At 38.4% G+C, this 23077-nt stretch overlaps 1 protein-coding gene across 4 annotated transcripts in view; it reads right to left on the bottom strand.

Annotated features, from left to right (window-relative positions):
- The window catches only part of LOC111141102 (par-3 family cell polarity regulator beta), a 1027371-nt gene that overhangs the window by 188614 nt on the left and 815680 nt on the right, over positions 1-23077 (bottom strand). For all 4 annotated transcript variants that reach the window (XM_022493436.1, XM_022493462.1, XM_022493453.1 and 1 more), the window contains one exon: positions 15760-15867. In XM_022493436.1, coding sequence (XP_022349144.1) covers positions 15760-15867 — 108 coding nt within the window. The remainder of the gene's footprint in view (positions 1-15759; positions 15868-23077) is intronic.

Raw genomic sequence — 23077 nt, 5'->3', positions numbered from 1 at the left:
ATCTACCCCAAATTCCTCTAAGTGGAAAAATTTCATATAACTTCAATTTAACTTCAGGTTCAAAGGCATAATGGTTTAGCTCAAGGAAAAAGATCCAGGGAGGTAAAATAGATTATATTAGTTCTCCAGATGATGGAGAATATTAAAATTCATCAAAATACAAATCTTTCTTACATGCTTGTAAGACGGAAATAGGGAGCTTTTCAACTGAAGTGATCAACTAAAGGTGACCTTTCATTGAGAAATGTGAAAAATCAAAAAGAAGAATTAAAAAAAAAAAAAGAAAGCAAATATAAGATGGCAAGGATTAGCAGTTTATCCAAACAAGTACTGCCTGTTAGAAAGACACCTGCTGGCACAGGAAGTAGGTAGGACTCCACAAAGACCTCAGTTGAGGATCCTTCTAGAAGGCTAGCCTCTGGCCTACATCCTCTCTGTCAAACACAGACCACATTCAGAGTGTTTCTGCAGTTCACTGGAAGGGAAAGGGGGCTGGACTGATCATTCCCAGAGGTCTCTGGCATGTGAGGGTCAGGCTGGAGAATTAGGAAGAAGGGTACCATGAGATGTGTTCAATCAACTCTCTATGGTGAGGAAAGGCCGCCTCGTACATAAAGATGACATGCCTTGGGAGCCCTCTTAGCTGTTCTCCTTGAAATCAGGAGTTCACTTGTTCCGTTAGCTTGAAGGCCTTTGTCCAAGAGAATACATTTTCAGATAATCACCTGGGGTTGGAAGTACAGTTTTGGGCCACTTATAGGAATTGCAAATTGCTTGATGATAAAGATCCCTTCCTCATCTCTTTAAAAAAATTCGTGTCTCAGTCCTTAGAGTCTAGTAGAATACTTGAACATGGTGGGTACTTAACCAATTTTTTTTTTAATGCATCAATAGTCCATAAAGGGGGTAGTTTATATAATACTAACCTTAATAGCATGTTGCCTTCTCTAAGCCAACCAGCTGTATTTACTTAACAAAACGAAGAAATCTACTCCCGTGTGTGCTGCTCACCAGCAGGCCCAGGCCTTTAGCTGGCATTTCAGGGCTCAGGAACAGGAGAGGCGATGATGTCCTCCCCACAGGTTGTCCTGCTACCCCCACCCTGACATTTTTCTCCTTTTCTTTTCAATGCCTCACCTTCCTCTAAGTACCCAATTCTCTTCACGAATATCCTTTTACAGAGTACATCAACTGATGTTGTGCGATAGTTCCTTTAAGTCTGAAAAATGCTACTTTTCCAATCAATCAAGGAATGGTTAGTAAATGCTGGAGAGGGGCTGAGAAGTGTCGTACTGGGGACTATTAAACCCATATGCAAATATACTTAAGTAAGTAACCATCAGTCTCTCCAAGACGCACACACACAGCTGTGTGCAGAAGTCACAGCATTACAGATAGTCCCACAGACAGGAAAACTTGCAGCCAGCTCAGTGCTCTTAGTACTGGAAACATGTCCTCAGATGTCACAAAGTAACAACAAAATAAAACTTCAGCACTTCTCAGCTCATCTCTGCCTGAAACTGTCTTTAGATGGAGAAATTCCTAGGTCATCGATTATAAGGCACTGTAAAAATAAATGTATAAATAGAATCATAAACATGTCTATAAGGTTTCCTATGTTTCTGAATGCTCCAGAAAGTTGCAAAAGCCTACTACACCTTTTAATTTGTGATATTTGGAGATCTTTCTCAATTTTCCCTTCTTCTTCGGCACGTTTTTAACAAAATATGTTCTTCTCTCCAACTAAGAAGCAAAATCTCTGAGTATAGTAACTTAAATTTCCATCTTGATTCATCTACTGCATTGGTTTATTATGTCACAGTGTTTTTTCTTTGAACTTAGGCAGCAGCAAGCTATGTGAGCTACGGTAGTGTGAATCACAGTAATTGATATCGGCAGGAGGTTATTTCGGATTGATCAATGAGGGTTGCATGACTAGCTCCAATAGACTGTATTTATTTCCTCGGAATATTTTTCATTTGATGATATAAATTGGTCATTGATATTAGGTATTTGCTTTTATCTTCAGTCATATACATATTTGAGGCAGAGAATTGTTTTAGCATAATGTCCGTTTTCTTGGCATTGAATTTTTGTTTGCTGGCGAAAAAAATTAAGCCTCCTTAGTAACCACCCATTTCTTAACATGTTGTAAAATGTTCTGGTTTCATTTAGTACCTTTCTTTGTCAGGCCTTCCTTGTCCAGCCTTTGAAACTGGTGAGGTATATCAACAATGATTAGGAATGGAATTGATGGTTAAAAACTGGAAAAACTACTTCTAATTTTTAATCTGTGTAAAAGAAGGAACATATTCAACTAGGGTTTAGTGATGTCAAAAGCAGCCCACTATATTACTGAAGCATTTTGTTAAAGCTGGGATTTTGTTTTTCCAAACCAGAATATTTAATGGTTATTGCAGAATTTTTAAAAATATGTATTCACTTATGTGAGTGTTAACAAAATGCAGCTCTGAAATTTAAAAGTCCAACTAGCAAATTATCCTCCTTTGACTTTCTTATTACATCCACTATGATCAGATTAAAAACATATGAATTACACACTACGTATTTCCTTGACTCATTGATTTTTTTCTTAAACAAAGTCAATTCACTGAAATATCCTTTGATGCTCATTCAGCTAAAACTTCATATTTTTTTCCAAAGATACATTATTTGATCTGAATGTTTTTTTTAAGATTTTATTTATTTATTTGACAGAGAGATCACAAGTAGACAGAGAAGCAGGCAGAGAGAGAGGGGGAAGCAGGCTCCCTGCTGAGCAGAGAGCCTGATGTGGGGCTTGATCCCAGGACCCTGAGATCATGACCTGAGTCGAAGGCAGAGGCTTAACCCACTGAGCCACCCAGGCGCCCCATGATCTGAATATTTTTAAGTGTCTGGAATATATATTTTTTTAGCACTTGAAACTTTCTCTGGCCATCACAGCTTCTATTAGAGACTGTGAAACATTTTAGGATTATTGAACAAATATCAATTATGTCTGTGTCCTTAGTGTCTATCTGAATTGGAAATGTGCCATCTTTTACATCTTCACTAATAGAATTTTTAATTAGCTGTTGATACTGTCAATAATAGAGTTCACTGTTATTTTAAAAGACGATTTGTCTAAGCAACTCGTTATCTACTGACTTGTTCTTTAGTTTTTAAACCTGGTGCTTATTATTATAATCAGAGTAATTTTTAAACAGAGCACAATACTTCCAAAAACAGGTGAGGATTTTAGGCAAGATATTTTAATACATACTTACTAATTATTTTCTCATTGACTACTAGGAGTTTATCAATTTTTAAAATTACATAAGTAACTTATTTTATACCTGATAGTATTTTACACGTTTAAGTCAACCCACAACTTTACTAAATATCTTCTCTTTACTGAGATGTAAAGAAATGAAATAAGTTGAAGTTATAAGCTGTGCCTCAATAGAGTTAGGATCTAAACAAACAAAAAGCCCCATGAAATTGCAGGAGAGTATATAATAAGGAATTATAAGATAAAGGCACTAATTTAATGACAATATGGACTCCTAATTAGGGGCTGGGATTTTAGTAACACTGTCTCCCTGAGAGAGTAGCTCTATGGCATCTGGTATATTACAAATGGCTGTTGTCATTTCTCATGAACCTCCATTTCCATTAGTTTTTTATGCTTGCCCCTGAAATATAATCTGCACAGTGAATTCTGATGGAATCGGCTCAACATGCAGCACAGAAGAGATCCTCCTTTGTTGGAGAATAACCACGGACAGTGTGTCTCACATATACAATCAAATGCAGTATTTCCTATAAAGGCAAATCTTTCATTTTAGAAGGCTGAAATGAATGGTACTTGACAATAATTTCAGGGGCAAGTGGGTGGCTCAATCGGCTGAGCATCCAACTCTTAGTTTTGGCTCAGTTAGTGATCTTGGGGTCATGATCTTGGGGTCATGAGATAGAGCCCTGCATCGGGGTCCTTGCTCAACAGGGAGTCTGCTTGAGATTTTCTCCCTCTCCCTTTGCCCCCCACCCCACTCCCTCTTTCTCTCTTTCAAATAAATGAATCTTAAAAAAAAAAAAAAAAAAAAGTTCAGCTGGTTAAACTTATGCCACTGGAAGAGAATGGGGACAAAAGCCCAATTAAAATACCCACAAATTGTCTAGGTCCATAGCATTTCCATTTGTGAAATGAATGAATTGCATTCATTTTCACTTACTTACCTGTCTCTCAGGATCTGGTTCAATGATGGGGAAACAGGTCTTCATAGTTCTGATGGGATGGCCACTATGCCTCAATGATCCATTTCTACTGTTCTACTGCCTGTTACAAATGATCTCATGCTTCTTGACACCATTTCATAGCTCAGGGAGAAAGCCTTATTTTTCTAACTATATAGCTTTGTTGACCATTGATTTAGCCTATCCTGCCTGTTGGTTCCATTCCAGTAATTATTCACGTGAAAAATAAAATTAAAATCAGCAGTACATTCATTCATTCATCCATTATTCAACAATTGCTTATTGAATGCCTACTCTGTGAAACGTAATTTATTAGGTGCTGAGAGAAATAGAACAACGGTTATGATGTGGTCCTTGACTCAAGGAAATTACAAGCTAGTAAGAGAGCGAGAGCATGTTTGTAATTATGAACATCTACAACATAATGCAGCAAAGTAACAGTAATAATAACAGCAACGGGTATCTACTACATGCCAAGGACTGCTCTAGATGTTCTAAGTATTTCATCATATGTAAATTTCACAGGAGCTCTGAAGCTAGACGTTATTTCTCCTTTTTAAAAAGTTTTTCCAAATGAGCATGCTGAAGCTCAGAAGGTTTTGGCAAAACATGTACAGTCACACCACTAGTACAGAAAAGAATCATGCTTTAAATCCAATGCTATTTGATATTAATACTCATTCTCTTTCAAATAGCTACTATCTCTAAGAAAAATGGTAAGCGCACCATTGATTGAGTGTCTCTATGCTTGGTACTATTCTGAATGCTTTACTTCGGTGTCTCATTGAATCTTCACAACAGTATATGATACTGTGATGGTTACATAGCCATTTTGCCATCGATGAAACTGAAGATTAGCAAATTTAAGTAACTTAACCCAGGTTATTGAGTGGAACAGTTTTCTTCCAACTCAGGTAGTTTGAGAAGGTGTAATGGAAGAAGTGAGGTTTCACTGACTTTCCATTGATTTGGACTGACTGAGGCAGGGGGCGGGTAGACAAGGACAAGGGAAACCATACCAGGAATGACACAGAGATGGGAAAGTACTCTGGTCATCTCAAAAAGAGTGAACACTGCGGCACCTGGGGTGGCTCAGTGGGTTAAGCCTCTGCCTTCGGCTCAGGTCATGATTTCAGGGTCCTGGGATTGAGCCCCGCATTGCGCTCTCTGCTCAGCGGGGAGCCTGCTTCCCCCCTGCCTCTCCCTCTGCCTGCCTCTCTGCTTACTTGTGATCTCTCCCTCTATGTCAAATAAATAAATAAAATCTTTAAAAAAAAAAAAAAGGTGAACATTCCCGAGTGACTGAGTAGATATAGATCATCTAGGCCAGGAGCAGAAATTATGATTGGAAAATTAGGCTCAACTCAGATATCAGCCAAGGAGTTTGGACTGTATGCGATAGGCAATAGACGGCCATTGAAAGATTTGGAGAGAGGAATGATCAAAGCTATTATTATTAATCCACTTTCTCCAACCTTTCACATTTAATAATCTCTGCTTCAAGAAATCATGATTTCACAAATTATTGTTTGTTAAGTTCTTCCAAGACCATAAATGCTTACAGCTTCTATTCTAAACTTCCAATTGTTATTACTGCTGTGTTTTTTGTGTTTTTGTTTTAAGGTTCTTTTTAAGTGACCTCTTGGAAAAGCAAACGTTTGTGCCACAGCCCAAACCACTTCAACCTCTTTCACTCTCAATACTAAAATCAAACAAAGGGCACAAAGCACAACGAGGCAGGAGTCTGAGCCTGGGAAAGGGGTCAGATTCCTTTCGACATCAATCTGAAGTCAACTCAGATGCACTGTGAAGTCATTAAGTAATTAAATTACAGAGCAAGGACAGGCAGGTGGGAGACAGTGCGTGGGGAAGAACGAGGCCCTGTTGTTCCGTTCCTGCCACAGACTGGATTCTAAACATTAGCAGACCAGAGTTACGCCCCACCCCTGCAATGTAATACATAGAACAGAAATGCAAATGTGAGGGTTTTGTGGACGTAATAACTGTGGTTACAAGTGTTCTCTGCAGTCACATGCCCTGTGGACTTGGAGAGGCTGGCAGTCACCCAGGCCATTTATGCCCCTCCGTCCTGACTCTGTTTCCATGGCTGCCAAGGCCCAGCTGCAGCCAGCGCGCTCTCGTTCCTGTGCTGCCATCTCATGCCAAGCTCACTGTGCTTGAGGAGCAACGTCCAACGGGTGATCAATAAGAAATGAGGAGAAGCTTCTTGAATGGAAGTATCTGGCATGAGTCCCAGCTGGGCAAAGTCTGAATTCAAGTTGGCCTTCTTCATCACGACGGTATCCAATTCAGCAACTTTCACAGATGGTGTGCCTCAGAGCGCTCTGGGCCCCCCAACGGTTACTGAATGGATTATCTGGGGTCTTGAATCCCCAGAGCTGGTCAGAAAATAACACTAAGCCCTTGGAGTCAACCAGGTGTTCGCTTCATAAATACTGCTTTTCACGAGAGTCTGAGAGACAGACTTCTCATTTAACAGAGGAGAACACAGAGGCTTGAAGCAGTTAAGTAGCTTGACAGTGTGTTCATGCAGTCAGACCTTTAACCCAGTTAAAGACCCACTCCTGGGTCTTATAATCTTTCCATTTGGTCAACACCTCCCCTGGGCTACCACCTAGGCCACCGGGTCCCCACCATAGCTATAAACAACAGTCACTTGAGAAATGGTTTTAAAAAACACACCCTCAAGCTCAACACAGATACACTGGGTATCTACACCATATTTCTATCTGTATCTATACAACTAGATTATCTAATTATCTGTTTATCTAAAACACGGTTTCTCAACTGGGGCACAGCTGACATTTCTGACTGAAATTCTTTATTGTCGGGGGCTGTCCTGTGCATTGTAGGAAGGCGAGAAAACATCCTTGTTTTCTACCCGCCAGATTCCAGTGGCACCTTCCTGCTAGGGTAACAAGTAAAATGCCTTCAGATATTGTCAGTTGCCCCTGGGGGAAAAAATCACTCCCTGTTGAAACCCTCTGTCATAAAAACAAAACAAAAACCAACCAACCAATCAAACCAAACTTCTCAGGAAATTTGGAAAAAGCATGTTTACAGTTTAGTGTTTGTAAATCACGGGCCTGCGTTAGGATTTCTACATGAAAAATGTGAGGGTGGGGGAAGCAGATTCTGGAAGATAACAGGTTGAATATCTTTTCTACATGGACAGTTTGCCAGCTTATGTGAACAATAACTGATCTTGGGCTCCAGAGTCACTGTGTTGTCATGGATGCTTTCCAAAGCAGGATACAACATAGCGTATGTCAAAATAAGGAATAAAGATGAGATACTTTAGAAATTCTGGAAAATGCTATTTGATTTATGAGTTTAATTTGTCCACATTTTTCACAGCACTTTTAGAGAATTAACTTTATTTGTACACTGTCTGGCCCCAAATGGGCTGACGGTAAATAGTCTGGATTCACTTAACCCCTATTTATTCAATTGTTTTCCTTTGAGAAAACGAAGCAATTAAAAAGAATTCTATCCAAACAAAACACATAACACTGAGGCCTTGAAGTATCATTATTGCCATTTCCTTTCATGGTGATAAAAAGAGGGACTTTAAGAATCCATCCGCGAAGTGAGTTATGCAAAGCCTCTGTGAAAACTGATAGGATGGAAATGGGACCCTAAGTTCTAGCCCCCAAATGGCCTTCCACTCAGTTACACTCACCAAACCCCTCCTAGAAAATGCTCTCCTCGAGTTCTGTGTCCACGGTGTGTAAGCTCCATTGAATCAAACACATCTACATCTCTGATTGGCATAAAGCCAGTGAATTACCAGGTTTTTAAAATTATGCTGAATATATTTTTATGTGTATATTAAAGCCAAACATCCAGATCAACAGAATTTAGAGCTCCTTTCCAAGTGTTTATCAGATAGGCATTCTAAACATTTCTATGGAATCACTGTGGGGAGATTAGTATAATTCCTTGTCTGAAAGTATTTCAATGGCACCGCAACTGAATGCAATAATATAATATGTCACTCCAGGGTGTTTGAATATAAGAGTATCCTTTTAAAACACCTTTTTAAAGAGCTGGTGTACTTTAATCTTACAAGTTGGTCTAAACGACTCTTGGAAAGCACGCCAGTCAAGTGATTCATTTTACGTATTAATCCGGCTCAGCTGACAAGTAGTTGCTAATACAGCACTTCTACATTGATTCAAATTCCATAAAAGGATTTTGGCTCATAAAAAATGCTGGCATGGCATCAGGATGTAGGTGTTCCTATCTCTTGTCTATCGGAATACAGTAATGTGCCAAATTTTGCTGGTGACCACAACCATTCTGTGAAGAAGAGTGTTACAAAGATCAAATAAATGTATGGCTATTAAAGGCACCTGCATCTCCCCTGGGTCGTACTCCCTCATTCCTCTAAATAGAAGGCAAATTTGGAAAGGTGGACCCCGAATGAGGGTTGGTAGGTGTGCCTTTCCCCGCTCCCCACCACCTCTCTGTTTTTAATTCTTATTCGAGGAAGAGAGATGATCCTTACCCTAACACAAACAATAATAGTTATTACTGGGATACAGCAAATCTCTTTTCATTCACTGAGATGATTAGGACTATGAAAAACAAAAATCTGACAGCTTCTTTCTGTTGGCCTAAAATGAGAACATGACCTTGTCCTGGGAAGCAACCATCTAGTAGCATTTTTCGTAACTTCCATGCATTGATGATCTAATAAGATTCTAAAAGTAATTAACTGGATCTCTTTTAGCCAACCGAAGCCTTATTCAAATACACATTTTTATCAGGAGTCTAAGGGAGCCATAAATTGGGGCATTTTGAAAAACTGGGATCTAATCCAGTCCATGATCTGACGAGGGTTCAGTGGTAATAATAAATTGGGACTATTAAGACCGGGAACCATTCCAACATTTTATTTTGCCCACACCACAGGACCCAGCAAATTCTACTGCAAAAGACAGGGATATTCAGTGAGGAGTAAAACCATGCTGAATTAATCATTTGTATGTAATCATGCCAAAACATGGGTGTTTTCAACAGTTTAAATAGTGCCAAAGTTTAAGTTCAGTAAATAATTAATTATAGAGAGTCTCTTGGCAAATTAAAGAAAACAACCTTCTGGTTCCTCAATAAAATATGCACTCTTTTTAGGATATCATAATGACAATCCCATCAATTTATTTGTTGTTCTATGTCTTTAGGAATGCCCTATTTACGTAGGGTACAGCTAAAATATTAATTCAGAACCTACTCCCCTTTCCCTTCTTAGGCTACAGTAAGCATCTTCATTTCTCAGGATGAACACATGCTGGACAAACTCTAGCCTTATTCTGGTTTTCATTTCAATTTCCAGGAACATAAAAATCTCCCATAATTAAATAAAATGCTGAGAGGTTGGGAATAGATTTTCACCCACTTGTATTCTGAAACTATAAATGGTTTCTGAATGTTTTTATTTCTCTAAGATGAATTTCGTTTATGTGGGGAACTTGCAGCTGCATAATTAAATCTTGGTTTGCCAAATATCAAAAACACATGTATTGATTTAAACTAAGGGAACAGGCCACAAGCAGCTCGGCTGATAAGGCAAGGGAGAAGCCTCTGCAGCTCTTGGAAGGCTTCCTGAAGCAAAGAAAACTAAGAAACCTCAAGTCAGACGTTGAAACCGATCAGCTTGCCTAAATCTCAGCCCCACTCTCACTTCGGCATTCCGCGCAGTCCAGTGGTCGAAAACAAGAGCCATATGTTTTCATGCTTTTCAAACCTGTAGCTGGGGAAGCTGCCTCTTTGCCCCTCATCTCCTCCTTTATCCTGCTAAGATTCTAATAAGATCTACAAAAACGTTTCATTCACACTGCAAATGAGCTCCATTGCAGAATAAACTCTGGCATGGTATAAGAGTAAAATAAGATCTTAAGGCACAAACTGGGGTGTCACTGAACCACACCCCCCCACCGCCATTTTAGGAAGAAGTGTCGTTTAGAGAAATTTCATTTCAGAGTCAGTAACACAGGACTTTTATGGCAGACAGCCTTCTGGTGTCCATGGAGACGTTTCCCCCAGGATAATAGCCCTAAATAAATGAGGGGGACACTTATTTTTCTTTAACCAATCTCCACCTGACTTCTGAGAAGGTATTAATGCTACGAGTACAACAGGCACACAGTTAGGTTCTTCGTAGGTACTAGAATCTGGTTAACTTCACACTTTGGAGACGGTTACGCACGTGAGCTAGAGTCTTAGAATTAAACAGCAAAAATACGTTTGCTGATTTGTTAAGACAATCTCTTGCTTTCAGCCCACCATACTAATTTATATAATCAGAATGTTTGGAAAATGTTAATTTAATTTGGCTTGATTAAAAAATTCTAGGGGAAATAATCTTTGAATATAATATTGGATTCATCCTTCTAGCAATGGATATAGGCATTTGGAACTAACGCTTTATTATGGCCAATCTCACTGAAGCATGAACAAAATGATGAGTTTATTTAAAACAGGGCTTTCCTACAATGGGCTGTTTGACTTGTGTCAGGAAAGGACACATGCTCAGCTCAGGAAATCAAATATGAGATTAAGAAAAGCCTTGCATGCAATTTTGAGCAAGAAACTTGGGCTTCTCCACCCAGATAAGAATAGTGCATACACTGCCATGAACCAATGCTATGACAAGTTCAAGAAAGGCCTCTCCAAGCAGGTCAAAGTAAATGTTTCTATACTTGAATATATTTATTTCTTAGACCCTGAGATCTGGGAAAAATCATAGAGATCACCTAAGGATAAATGGAGCATTAATGACACACAACACGATTTTACGTGGTATGCGGGTAAATGTAGATAATTCCATTAACTTATGTGGCTTTGCATCTATATAATATTTTGCTTACCTGAATATATAAATATAAGTAAGACAATGAAGGTAATATATCAGTGACTGAAGGTGATGAAATTCTGTTTTGGTCCAATACTTTCCTGATGCACTAATCCTTTCTCATTGTAATCATCAGCTTCTTATTAGACATTTTTCAGTCTCAACAAACTCACTCTAATGACACGTTAATTGTTAGAATGTTTTCCCTTCTATGAAGCTGAAGACTACCTCTCTTAAAATGACTCCCCATTAGCATCTTCAAGAAAATAAATGAGTAAGAAGAGAGAAAGTGAGAGAGAATAGATGGTATAAAATGCATTTAATTCCTCTTTTATGTGAAAGTTCTTTGATCATGTGAAATCGACTAAATCTTACCTCTGCAGAACTATGCATTTCCAGGTCCTTCAACATTTTTCAGAAGACATGATTTAGTTGCTGCTATTCTGTGTATGTGAGAGGCAATGGGATATTCCAAGCATGATCCGAGTAGTGTGAAGCAGGAATTTTTGTTTCTTCCTTCATTTTGCACATGAATTTCCAGTAATGTAGCCTAGGACTGGATTAAGTTTTTGGCAGACACATCCTCATGTTGACTCATGCTAAACTTACCCTCAACTAAAACCATCAGGCAATTTTTTCATATATTTGGTATTAAGTCAAACCTTCCACATCCTGTGTTTGTACAGTTCAGTTTTGGACCTAAAATCAAGACTTTGCGTTTATTCCCATTAAGTTTCTTTATGTTTGATTCAGTCCATTGTTCCAGATGATTCTGTCATCAACACATTATCAACCCCTGTAGCTTTTTGGCATTCACAATCTGATCAACAGCACTCTGTGCTCAGCAGGCCCGAGTTAAAAACACATTTTGAAGAAAAACTTTTTTTCTTGCAAGTTTATATTGATGGACTATTCATTAGCAAGCTTTGGGTACAGTTTCTTGAATAACCAATAATCCTTCTAGAGCTACGCCATCTGATATACATTTCTCTGTGTTGTCCACCAGATATCATGAGACAAGGGGCTTCTCACGTCCAGGAGAGTACCCTTACTTGTGGTGAAGTCCAGAGGTTGGAACAGGAGTTTTGCAGCCTACACACTATTGACGGTTTGAGCAAGATGACTCATTATCAGGGGCCAGGACTGTCTTGTGCATTGTAGATGGTGTCGCTGCATTCCTGGCCTCTACCTAGCACCTGGCCATTCCCTTCCCACGCCCGTTCCTCCTTCTAAGTTGTGACAATCAAAGATATCTCCAGATACAGCCAAATGTTTCTTTGGGAGCAAAATTGTTCCTCCCTGAGAACTACTGTTCTAGAATCCAAATTCCTCCAATTTAATCTTATAATTCAGTCGACCTCTTATGGCTTTTTTTTTTTTTACCTTTTCATATCTATAGCCATGAACAGGTTATTCATATACAGCACCAAAATAATTCCTTATCTAGAATTAAATATGTAGGTACATTAAAATGAGATAAGGAAATCATACAACAGATAATGAGAGGAACGAAGAGGGATTATATAATTCTAAAATTTAGAGTTGAGTTTAAATTAATCCTTGGGTAAAATAGTTACAAGGAATTGAACCTTGCAAAAGGAACTATATGATTTGAGAAATCATCCATAAGGACTTTTATATCTGGATGCTCATCAAAGCATTATTTGGAAGAGTGAAAAATGGGAACAGACTAAATGTTTGACAATAGACGATAAATAAGTAATGGTATATTGATCTCACAGAATATTAGACTGTCATCAAAATGGCATATTTTCAAAACATTTTTGACAATGGGAAATGCTCATGATATAACGCCATGGAAAAAAATGAGACATTATATATGCAGCATGGGTATTAAGTTTCAAAGAAAATATATACATTGTAAAAAGGTCATAAGAATATTAATAATTGTTATGGAATTATGCATGATCATGTTAGTCTTCTTTATGTTTTATGTCTCCGAAATTTTATTAATGAACTTACTATGTTTGTAAGTTTTGTGTTCCTGGGTGGTACTGGATAAGCAGTCCAAATTCTCTTAGATGAGTAAGCACTGGCAAGGGTTTCTCTCTTGTTGGCAAAAAAAGCATGCCAGTAAAGTAGGATGCTTCAGAAAAGGCACATGAGAAAAATGACAGTATTTTTAGACTGGCTTATTCAAACCTCTTGGGAAAAAAAAATCTGTGTGTCATTTTTCATAGTTTAATATTCCAACCAAATCTTCTTCAGGTCAAATGTTCTTAGACTTTAGGATACTGAAGAATTATATTGGGCTTGCCTATTAAATACAGATTCCTGGGTTCCAAATCGTAAAATTCTGATTCTGCAAGTCTGTTGTGGGACCCAAGGTTTTTTATTTTTAACAAGTTCTCCACGTGACTCATTTTGATGCTGGTGGTCTGGATGATTTGGATGAATCTTTCTTATTTAGCCTTTAAATTTTAGATCATTTCTTCCTGATTATACACTAAATAGAGTTGGTGTAAACCCTCCGTGGTATGTTGATTAACTGCAACAAGTTGGGTTTGCCAATTTCTATGGTGTAAATACTCCCACCATGACCAATGTCAAGCTACCAGTGGTTTAACAACCAGCTCCCCAAATTCTTCTCACAAGCTGGTAATTCATAACTGTTTCTTATTTTATTCTATTTTTTTCCATGGCCACATCATGAAGAGCAATACACTCACTGAGTTCTTTCAGAGTTGTGAGTTGGTTTCCTATGGATGATGGAGAGCCAAGGAAAAGGACTCTAGGGTTGAGAGGAATGCCAAATGTTGAGCCTCCACCTCTACCCTCTGTGGCCCTCCACTCTTGAGCTGCTGAAATGCTCTTGGTCATTAATTCTATAACACGCAACCATAAAATCAACTCCTCCAGTTTCTTCCCCTCTCACATGATTGAGACAATATTGTCTCTAAGAGACCCATCTCAGGTGTTTTACATGTTCATGTGTGGGAAGAGGCCTAAGTGGAGGCTAATAGTACAGTTCTTTCAATATGCGGACCAGACATATTTTAAGAAAATTGGACCTGATGCCTATATAGCCAGCTGAGGTGAATTTACAGCCCTGCTTTTAAGAACAAAACTCCCTCAGGCACCTGCTTCCTTAAGGCAACACCAGAAAGGAAATGAACTCTTGCTTAAAGACAACCCACCTTATTTTATGGGTTATCAATTTTCTAGTGGGCCCACAGTTCCCTAGCTACTAAGAGTAAAGCCTCCCAACCCCAAGCAAGTAGTGAGCTACAAAAAAACATGAAGTCTGCCTTCTAGCAAACAGCCCAGGTTCCTGAAGACAAGGCAAGGATGTGATACCTCTGTAAGTGAAGTCAGGGGAGCAGGATCTATAATGTGGTCTCAGCACATTGATGTGTTTGCCAATATATGCATTAAAATCTTCGCCTAAATTATATTTTACATTACAGGATTACTGAATCATGGGCTATGTTGGAGAATCATCTTCCCTGTTTCGGGGGCAGCTCTGTCAGATGAATAGTCAACAATATCAACCCCTTGATTTCCTTCTAACTGCTCCTCTGACCCTGGAACTGAATGCTTATCAACCTCTTTAAAGGGAGAAAGGACTAAATAGGGTTTCTTCCCTTGCTATGGATAAAGTCAGCCTTCTGGATCAGAACAGACTGCAAGACAAGAGTCAAAGTTTAACAGTAGATACTCAGCCTGTTCTTTTCTAGAAAACAGGATGAATGAGTATGATTTTCTTAGTACACATTACTAGAGTATTAAAATGAGTGCAAGAATGGAGTCTAAAAGCTACAAGGACTATTGTCACTAATGAGCAAGTGACAAGTTGGACAAATGTGACTTCATGCATGGTGAAGTCAGAATCAAGTACTTAAAATTATATGCTAGTTTTGTCACAATCTCGGTCTTTCTCCAAGTTCCATTTCACTGTGAAGGTGAAGAACTTTCAGGAGAAAAATGAATATTCAATTACATGTTTCAAAATCAGACATTTACACGTCGACCTGGAGTAAGTACCAGAGTTAACCTCAAAGATAAGTGAAGGGCCTCTTGTCCAAATGGAACACGGAGCTCCTCAAACAGGAGAATTCAGCCCTTGCAAACTGTCATTATTTCAGTAAACGAAACCAGCCCTTTAACAGATGGGCGACATACTTCGCAACTTGCTGATAGGCTAATAAAAGACACTGGCTTTTTTAAAAATGAAGGACATGCACTTCTCAAATTACACCCCCCCAAATGGATTTAGCAGAATAAAATTAAGAAGGCATACAACAGCTTGACAGAAATTAGGAACAGACTATGGGAAATTTGATAGTTCTAAACATCAATATCAAAATGACCTTTTTATTTAAAAAAAAAAAACAACTCATCGTTTAAACCATAGGGAAAATATACATTGATAGAATCAAAACTGGAGTAGCATATTTTGGAATTATAAGTGCTGATATAATAAAAATATAAAGCTAGTTTCTTCTCCAAATATAATAAAAATTCCCCAGAAAGGCAGGTTCCTTTTTACATCAGGTACCTTTCCTTCTGTATCAAACTCTATGCTTCTTGAAATAAAATTTCTCCAGTTGATGGATGCAACAACCCAATTAAGCACAGGTCATGGACCCAAACAAAATAAGGAGCTCAGCATTTCTGCTCACCTTTCACGTTCTTTCATTTTTTCCAGCTCTTCTCCCCTCAGGCCTCCATGCTTCAGAGAGCCCTTCTGCTCAGCCTTGCCAACCCTGTCATCTTTCTTCTTTCCAAATCTAGAAACACGTGAAGGAGGAGAAGGCTGTTAACAATCGCCATGTTCTTTCCGGGGTAAATTGAAAATATTTATGAACTGAACTCATCAACCTGAAAGTCTTTATTCTAAGTGGTACAAGATCATTTTGCATAAAATGGGAGTAAAATAAGAGACTGAAAGGCAAAAATAATAGTCACTAAATTCCCCTCCTTTTCCTCGCTTCCTTCTTTCCTTCCATCTTTCCACGGTGGTATAGATTGTGCAGCGTGCACAAAGTCATGTGGTTAAAGAGTAAAAATCTCAAACCACTGGTTCACTAGAAATGAAAGAACTGAAAGGTCATCATTAATACCTAACTAAAAACTGACCGAACTCCTAAACAGCCCTCTGGAGCTGTAAGTGGCATTGACGTTTGAAGTTGAACTCGCAGGACTTGATAATGATGGTGCTTCAAGGGACCTCGCCAAACATCTAGTTTGCCACGCTCATTCTGCCCATGAGACTTTGCGCCTTGATCACCCAACAAGTTCAGGGAAGGGATTAGATTAGAACTTGGGTTGTGTCCTATAGTGCCCTGTGTCCTTCAAACCACACTCACTCCCGCAGGTAGCCCCATCCTCCCAGATCAGCTTTGGGTTCCTGTGCTCTCAGCACTCCTGGGTACCTGGCATATTTGTAGCTAATTGGGCACAGTGGCCATTATGATACATTATTTTTTTCCTCCAGCTTTATTGAGATATGATGGGCAAGTAACCTTGTGTAAGTGTAATGTGTACAACTATGGATTTGATACATTTCTAAGTTGTAAAATGATTCCCACCATAATAGTAGCTATGACTTTCATCCCATCACATAATCACTATTTTTTTGTGGTGAGAGCATTTCAGATCTATTCTCAGTAACATTCAAATAAAGGATACATTTTTATTAGCTATGATCACCATACTGTACATTAGATCCCAAACTTGTTAATCTTATAACTGGAAGTTTTTACCCTTTGACCCAAATCTCCTTAATTTCCCCTCTCCCCAAACCTTGGTAATCACCACTCTACTGTTTCTCTGAGTTTGTCTTTTTCAGATTCCACAGTGTACATGTATATATGTGTATGTGTCTGTGCATATATACATATATATGTGTATATGTTTGTGCATATATACATATATATGTGTATACACACACACACACACACACACACACACACTGCATCTTCTTAATCCATTCATCTATTGATGGACAATTAAAATATTTCCATATCTTGGCTATTGTAAGTAATGCTGCAATGAGCATGGGAGCAGAGATACCTGTGTGGGATCCTGAACTCAATTTCTTCAGATGTATACCCAGAAGTAGAATTGCTGGATCATAGGGTAGTTCCATTTTCTTTTAAAGTTTTTATTAAATTCCAGTTAGTTAACATACAGTGTAATATTACTTTCAGGGGTGCAATTTAGTGATTCAGCACTTCCACACATCACCCAGGGCTCATCACAGCAAGTGCGCTCCTTAACCCCCACCACCTATTTCACCCATCCCTCCACCCACCTCCCCTCTGGTAACCATCAGTTTGTTCTCTATAGTTAAGAGTCTGTTTCTTAGGATGCCTTCCCCTTTTTCTTTTCTCTGTGTTTGTTTTGTTTCTTAAATTCCACATATGAGTGCAATCACATAGTACTTGTCTTTCTCTGACTTATTTCTTTAGCATGATACTCTCTAGCTCTATCCATGTCATTGCAAATGGCAAGATTTCATTCTTTTTTATAGCTGAGGACTATTCCATATTTTGTGTGTGTGTGTGTGTGTGTGTATGTATGTGTGTGTGTGTGACATCTTCTTTATCCATTCATCAGTCGATAGACACTTGGGCTGTCTCCATAATTTGGCCATTGTAGATAATGCTGCTATAAACATCAGGGTGCACGTATCCCTTTGAATTAGTATTTTTGTGTTTTTTGGGTAAATATCCAGGAGTGCAATTGTTGGATCTTAGGGTAGTTCTATTTTTACTGTTTTCCACAGTGGCTACACCAGTTTGCATTCTCCATGGTGCACATGGTTCCTTCCTCTCCATGTCCTCACCAATACCTGTTGTTTCTTGTGTTGTTGATCTTAGCCATTCAACAGGCATGAGATGATACCACATTGTGGTTTTGACTTGCATTTCCCTGACGACTAGTGATGCCGAGCATCTGTTTAAGTGTCTGTTAGCATCTGGATGTAGTTCCATTTTTAAATTTTGTGAGGAGCCTCCATGCTGTTTTCCATATTGACTGCATCCAAGTTTGGTGGTTTGCCTTCAGACCAAGAATGCACTAGGGTTCCTGCAATTATGATACTTTAAAAGAGCATTGTGTTTCCTTAGCACTGTTAGGAAAATAAAACTGCATATTTGAAATAATAATAATAATTATTATAATAATAAAGCTGTGGTTATTACTAGGACACATTCTCAAATAACAGGCATTTTCTCTCACAGATATATTCTTCAGAAGCAATCCCCTATGGTCTTGGCATCAACACACATGAAAAAGGAAAGTAAGTTGATGCTCTGTAAATAACCAGGAAAAAGTTACTCATTTATGCATATTCTTAAGTTAAAGATTCTTTTCAAACTATGGAAACCCCATTTATCCTTTGTTTCTTATTAAATAGCTGCAAATTTTACTTCTGTGTTTGCTTACGTGTGTCTATCTTTAGCTTGGTCATTTTACCTCTGTAATTATCCATGTATCTATCTATCTATGTATCCATCCATCTATCCAACCCGAGAACCCTACACATGCTCAGACTGACTGACCATCCCTAACCCCATCCCCATCCTCTCAACATATACAGTGAGTCAGAATCTCCTCACATGAAGACCTCACTCATAAACTTGAAACTCCCATCTTCTTCAGATTTCATAAAGATGAATTAATATTTGTTCTTTTAGGATTGTGCTTCAGTCCAAAGCAGAGGTTGTTGGTCATGTGGCAGCCCTGGGTATCCCACACGGGAGACCTTATTGTTAATACCCATATTTCTGTTGTTATCAGAGTTCAAAGCACCATGCTTTCCTCAGAAGCCCCTCCCAGTCTTGATTCTGCTGTAAACTTTTCAGTTTACAATTTCATTAAGCAAATCTTTGCTCATGAACTTTCTCTTTCCTTCCCATTGCCATCTGGCCATCTGCCTTTGCTTCTATGGCAGTTCTTTGGCTGTATCCAGTTTAATTTGGGGATTTTGGTGAATCAGCTATGAATTTTCACTTCATCATCCTCAGCCTCCCCCACCCCCAGTCTCCCTTCTCTTTCCTAATCTATTCTTCTTTCCCACTGAAGAAATGACCTAGTGTCATTTATAGACTAGGAAAGAGAAAAAATACTGACAAAATAAAAGATCAGTAACTTTGAAATATAATTCAGATTTTGTTGACATAGTCAAGAGCTCTCTTTAACCTACAAAGCAGGAGACATATAAATAATGTGTGTTTTCCTATGTACATTCTTTGGCTTTTCAGGCACATGTAGAAGAGTCTAAATTTCTTTATGTGAGAAGTTAATATCTTTGTACGCCACTTAAAGAAATACTTTTTCCCTCAAAATGTCATATACAGTCAAATAGAGTAAAATTGGGCCAAAAAATCAAAATTCTGGGAAGTGAGGATAGAATAATGCTTCAGAAAGGTGATGAGCGCAAAAGTGTTGCCAAAAATTCCATAGATATTAAGCATGTTTTTCTTCTATGTCCCCAATTATTTCTTCTAAATTTGAAGGTTTGGATTTTCTAAGATGAAAGAAGTCTTGTTTTTGAAGGGCAAAACTAACCTATACCTGAGTCTACCCTCATCTTTATTACCACAACCAATGAATTGTTTTTTCTTTCTGCTTAAAATATTTCACTTGTGCTGCAATTCAAAAACAGCTTATTGAAGAACCTAGATGTCCATCAACAGACGAATGGATAAAGAAGATGTGGTATATATACACAATGGAATACTATGCAGCCATCAAAAGAAATGAAATCTTGCCATTTGCGACGACGTGGATGGAACTAGAGGGTATCATGCTTAGCGAAATAAGTCAATCGGAGAAAGACAACTATCACATGATCTCCCTGATATGAGGGAGAGGAGATGCAACATGGGGGGTTAAGGGGGTAGGAGAAGAGTAAATGAAACAAGATGGGATTGGGAGGGAGACAAACCATAAGTGACTCTTAATCTCACAAAACAAACTGAGGGTTAATGGGGGGAGGGGGGTTGGGGGGGTGAGATTATGGACATTGGGGAGGGTATGTGCTATGATGAGTGCTGTGAAGTGTGTAAACCTGGCGATTCACAGACCTGTACCCCTGGGGATAAAAATATATGTTTATAAAAAATAAAATTAAAAAAAAAAAAAAAGAAAAGAGAAAAAAAAAACAGCTTATTGTGTTTTCATCACAGAGGACTAGGTCTGATAAAGGTTCGTTGTAAGTAAATTCTGCAAAGCATTTTCTTCTTAGCAAGAACCATCAATAATAGTCAAATCAACCAATTCCACAAGCAATATAAATGTTTTGATTTAAACGTCATGATCATTTATTAAAGTTTCCAAGAAGGAAGGCAGAAATAGCTGTGAAATTTATTTCATTAGACATAGAGAACAGTCATAACTTACCTCATTTTGCAAAGTTTGGGTAGGTTCAAGAACAGAATTATAAAACAATAATCTTCAAAAGGACTCCCACATTGTTAAGATGAGGAAATTGAGACCCAGAGAAGTTAACTGCCTTTATTTATTAACACACTGAATTCTTTTTTCCAATTTTGCAATCAGATAACTTAATTATCAGTGGTAGTAGCAGCAGTGGTGGGAGGGTGGGGGGAGTTGGGAGAAAAGCATCAGTTTGGTGAACTGTGTACGCCTTGTTCTCCTTCCCACGTCAGCCTTTTTGGGGGTCACTTCCCAGCCTTTCTTACTTTCACGGACATAGAGAAAGAGGAGTTGGGGAGGTTCAAATACATTGATTCATCTCTCCATTAGTTATTTTTGTGAGAAAAGTCACAAGAACTCTAAATGGCTGAAATTACTATTTTGCATTCTAGGGTCTCAAATATCCCCTGCATTCCAGGCCTCCCATTATCTATTACCTAGGAAATTTGAGAGTTGGCCATTCTGGGCTAGGTGCCTTGAGGAAATTGCTCGTAGGTCAACCTTGCTTTATATAAAAGATATTTTCCTAAAGAATTCAGTGCAAACATATGGTTTGAATCAACAAAATCTTACTTTCCATGTACCTGGGAAGCCTGTTTAAAGACTCTTATGATGGATCTTTTTGTAAAGTGGAAAAATCACCTTTCAACATACCCTTTATTTAAATTTAGATTTTCATGAATTATAAGTTTGCTTAAAACACCTGTCCCGGTTCATTTCTATAGAGAGGCTACATGAAACAGCTCTATGGAAAACCAGCTTTCTTTCTGTCCTTCTTTCTTCTTCCATACATACATTTGTTTAAAAAATATTTACCAGGGATCTACTCTGGCCTATTTCACTTAGCATCATGTCTTCAAGCTTCATCTATGCTATAGCACATGTTAGAATTTCTTTTTCTTAAGGTTGAATAACATTCCCTTGTACATACATACCATATTTGTTTATCCATCCGTTGATGGATTTTTTGGCTGTGCTCACCTTTTGGCTATTGTGAATAATGTTATGAACACTCATAGAGAACAAAGTTCTTGATAAGAGAAGAGGACAGGGATATACAGAACCTCCAGAGAGACTGGCCTTAGATAGGAAGAGACTCAAGAAAAGCAGCAGCTAGAAGAGGAAACGAGTTCAGTTAGAGTTGATGAACGGACAGTGGAGGAGTTCCCACGTAACTCGTTTGTTAGGCAACATGATGCAACATGTGTAAGAGAAATGGTTTCTATCCATAAAATGGGACTTCTTGGTACAAATTGAGAAATCAAAGGGAATACACTATACAAAGTTGGAAAGAATCTCAGAAAAAAACACCAAAACCAGACCTCTTTGGTTGCAATTTTTTCTAGGTTGGGAGGTCCTTAAAGGCCATCTGGGGAAGTAGAATTTAATAATGGTTCATTCATTCATTCATTCATTCAATAATTCATTCATTTACTGAGTTGCCATGACACTTCACATGGATTATTCACATGGAATGTAACCGTTTACACCAACAATTGTGAAGTAAATACCTAACTCCTCAATATAATTACCTAAACATGCTCCCAGCATCTTATTGTTTTCCAGATGATAAAGACTTTAGTATAATTCTTAGTAATTATCCCCGAATTTCTTAGCAAATTCTATTTGTTTTTATTCTGTTTCTATTTCTTTCCTTGAGTTTTCTAGGTAATGATGACTTATGGATCTTTCCCAGATTCTCACGTCCCTCAACAAATGATCCAAATTCAACAACATGTATAGCTCCATCCTGCCTCTGTTCATGTCTAGTCTCTCATTTAATTCACTTCTTCATTCTGCTAAGTACTGCCCGTCTACGGTTTTCCTCCTAGATCTTGCTGGGCTGTTAATGCAGCTGTTAGCATTTGCTCATCTTCCATTTAGTGCACACGCTGTATAAAAGCAATCTTGAGCGATGGTTTATGAGGACTGAAAAGTCCGGCAAGGAAAAAGTTCACTCTGGTTTCAAATTAGTGGTGAGCTATGAATCCAAGGAGAGCTGCAAATGTGAAACAGAGTGTATTTCTTCCTTTTGCAATCTGGAAGTATCTTTGGTTGTCAAGGATGCATTTGGAGGGGCGCCTAGGTGGCTCAGTGGGTTAAGCCTCTGCCTTCAGCTCAGGTCATGGTCCCAGGGTCCTGGGATCGAGCCCTGCATTGGGCTCTCTGCTCAGTGGGGAGCCTGCTTCCCCCTCTTTCTCTGCCTACTTGTGATCTCTCTCTCTCTCTGTCAGGTGGATAAATAAAATCTTTAAAAAATTAATATAAAAAATGATGCATTTGGAAAAGGCTACAAGATTTTATTATTACTAATATTATACTTGAATATCTACAGAATGATGTCAGATATGAACATGCAGCAACTTCAAAAAACAACAACGACAAAAAGAAAATGCACCAATTTACAGTCAAAATATGTTCCAGACTTTGATAATGGTTCATTCTCCCTGTGGCTTGCTGACTTATAAGCTATGATATTGTCTTATCATTTTGTAAATTAAACACTTTGAAATAGCTCAAGCAAAATATGGGGGCAGAGAAGTTCACAGACCT

The sequence above is a fragment of the Enhydra lutris genome, unplaced genomic scaffold, assembly GCF_002288905.1.
Source record: "Enhydra lutris kenyoni isolate GAN:26980312 unplaced genomic scaffold, ASM228890v2 scaffoldscaffold1, whole genome shotgun sequence".
Classification (NCBI taxonomy): Eukaryota; Metazoa; Chordata; class Mammalia; order Carnivora; family Mustelidae; genus Enhydra; species Enhydra lutris.
This window is presented reverse-complemented; position numbering and strand designations above follow the sequence as displayed.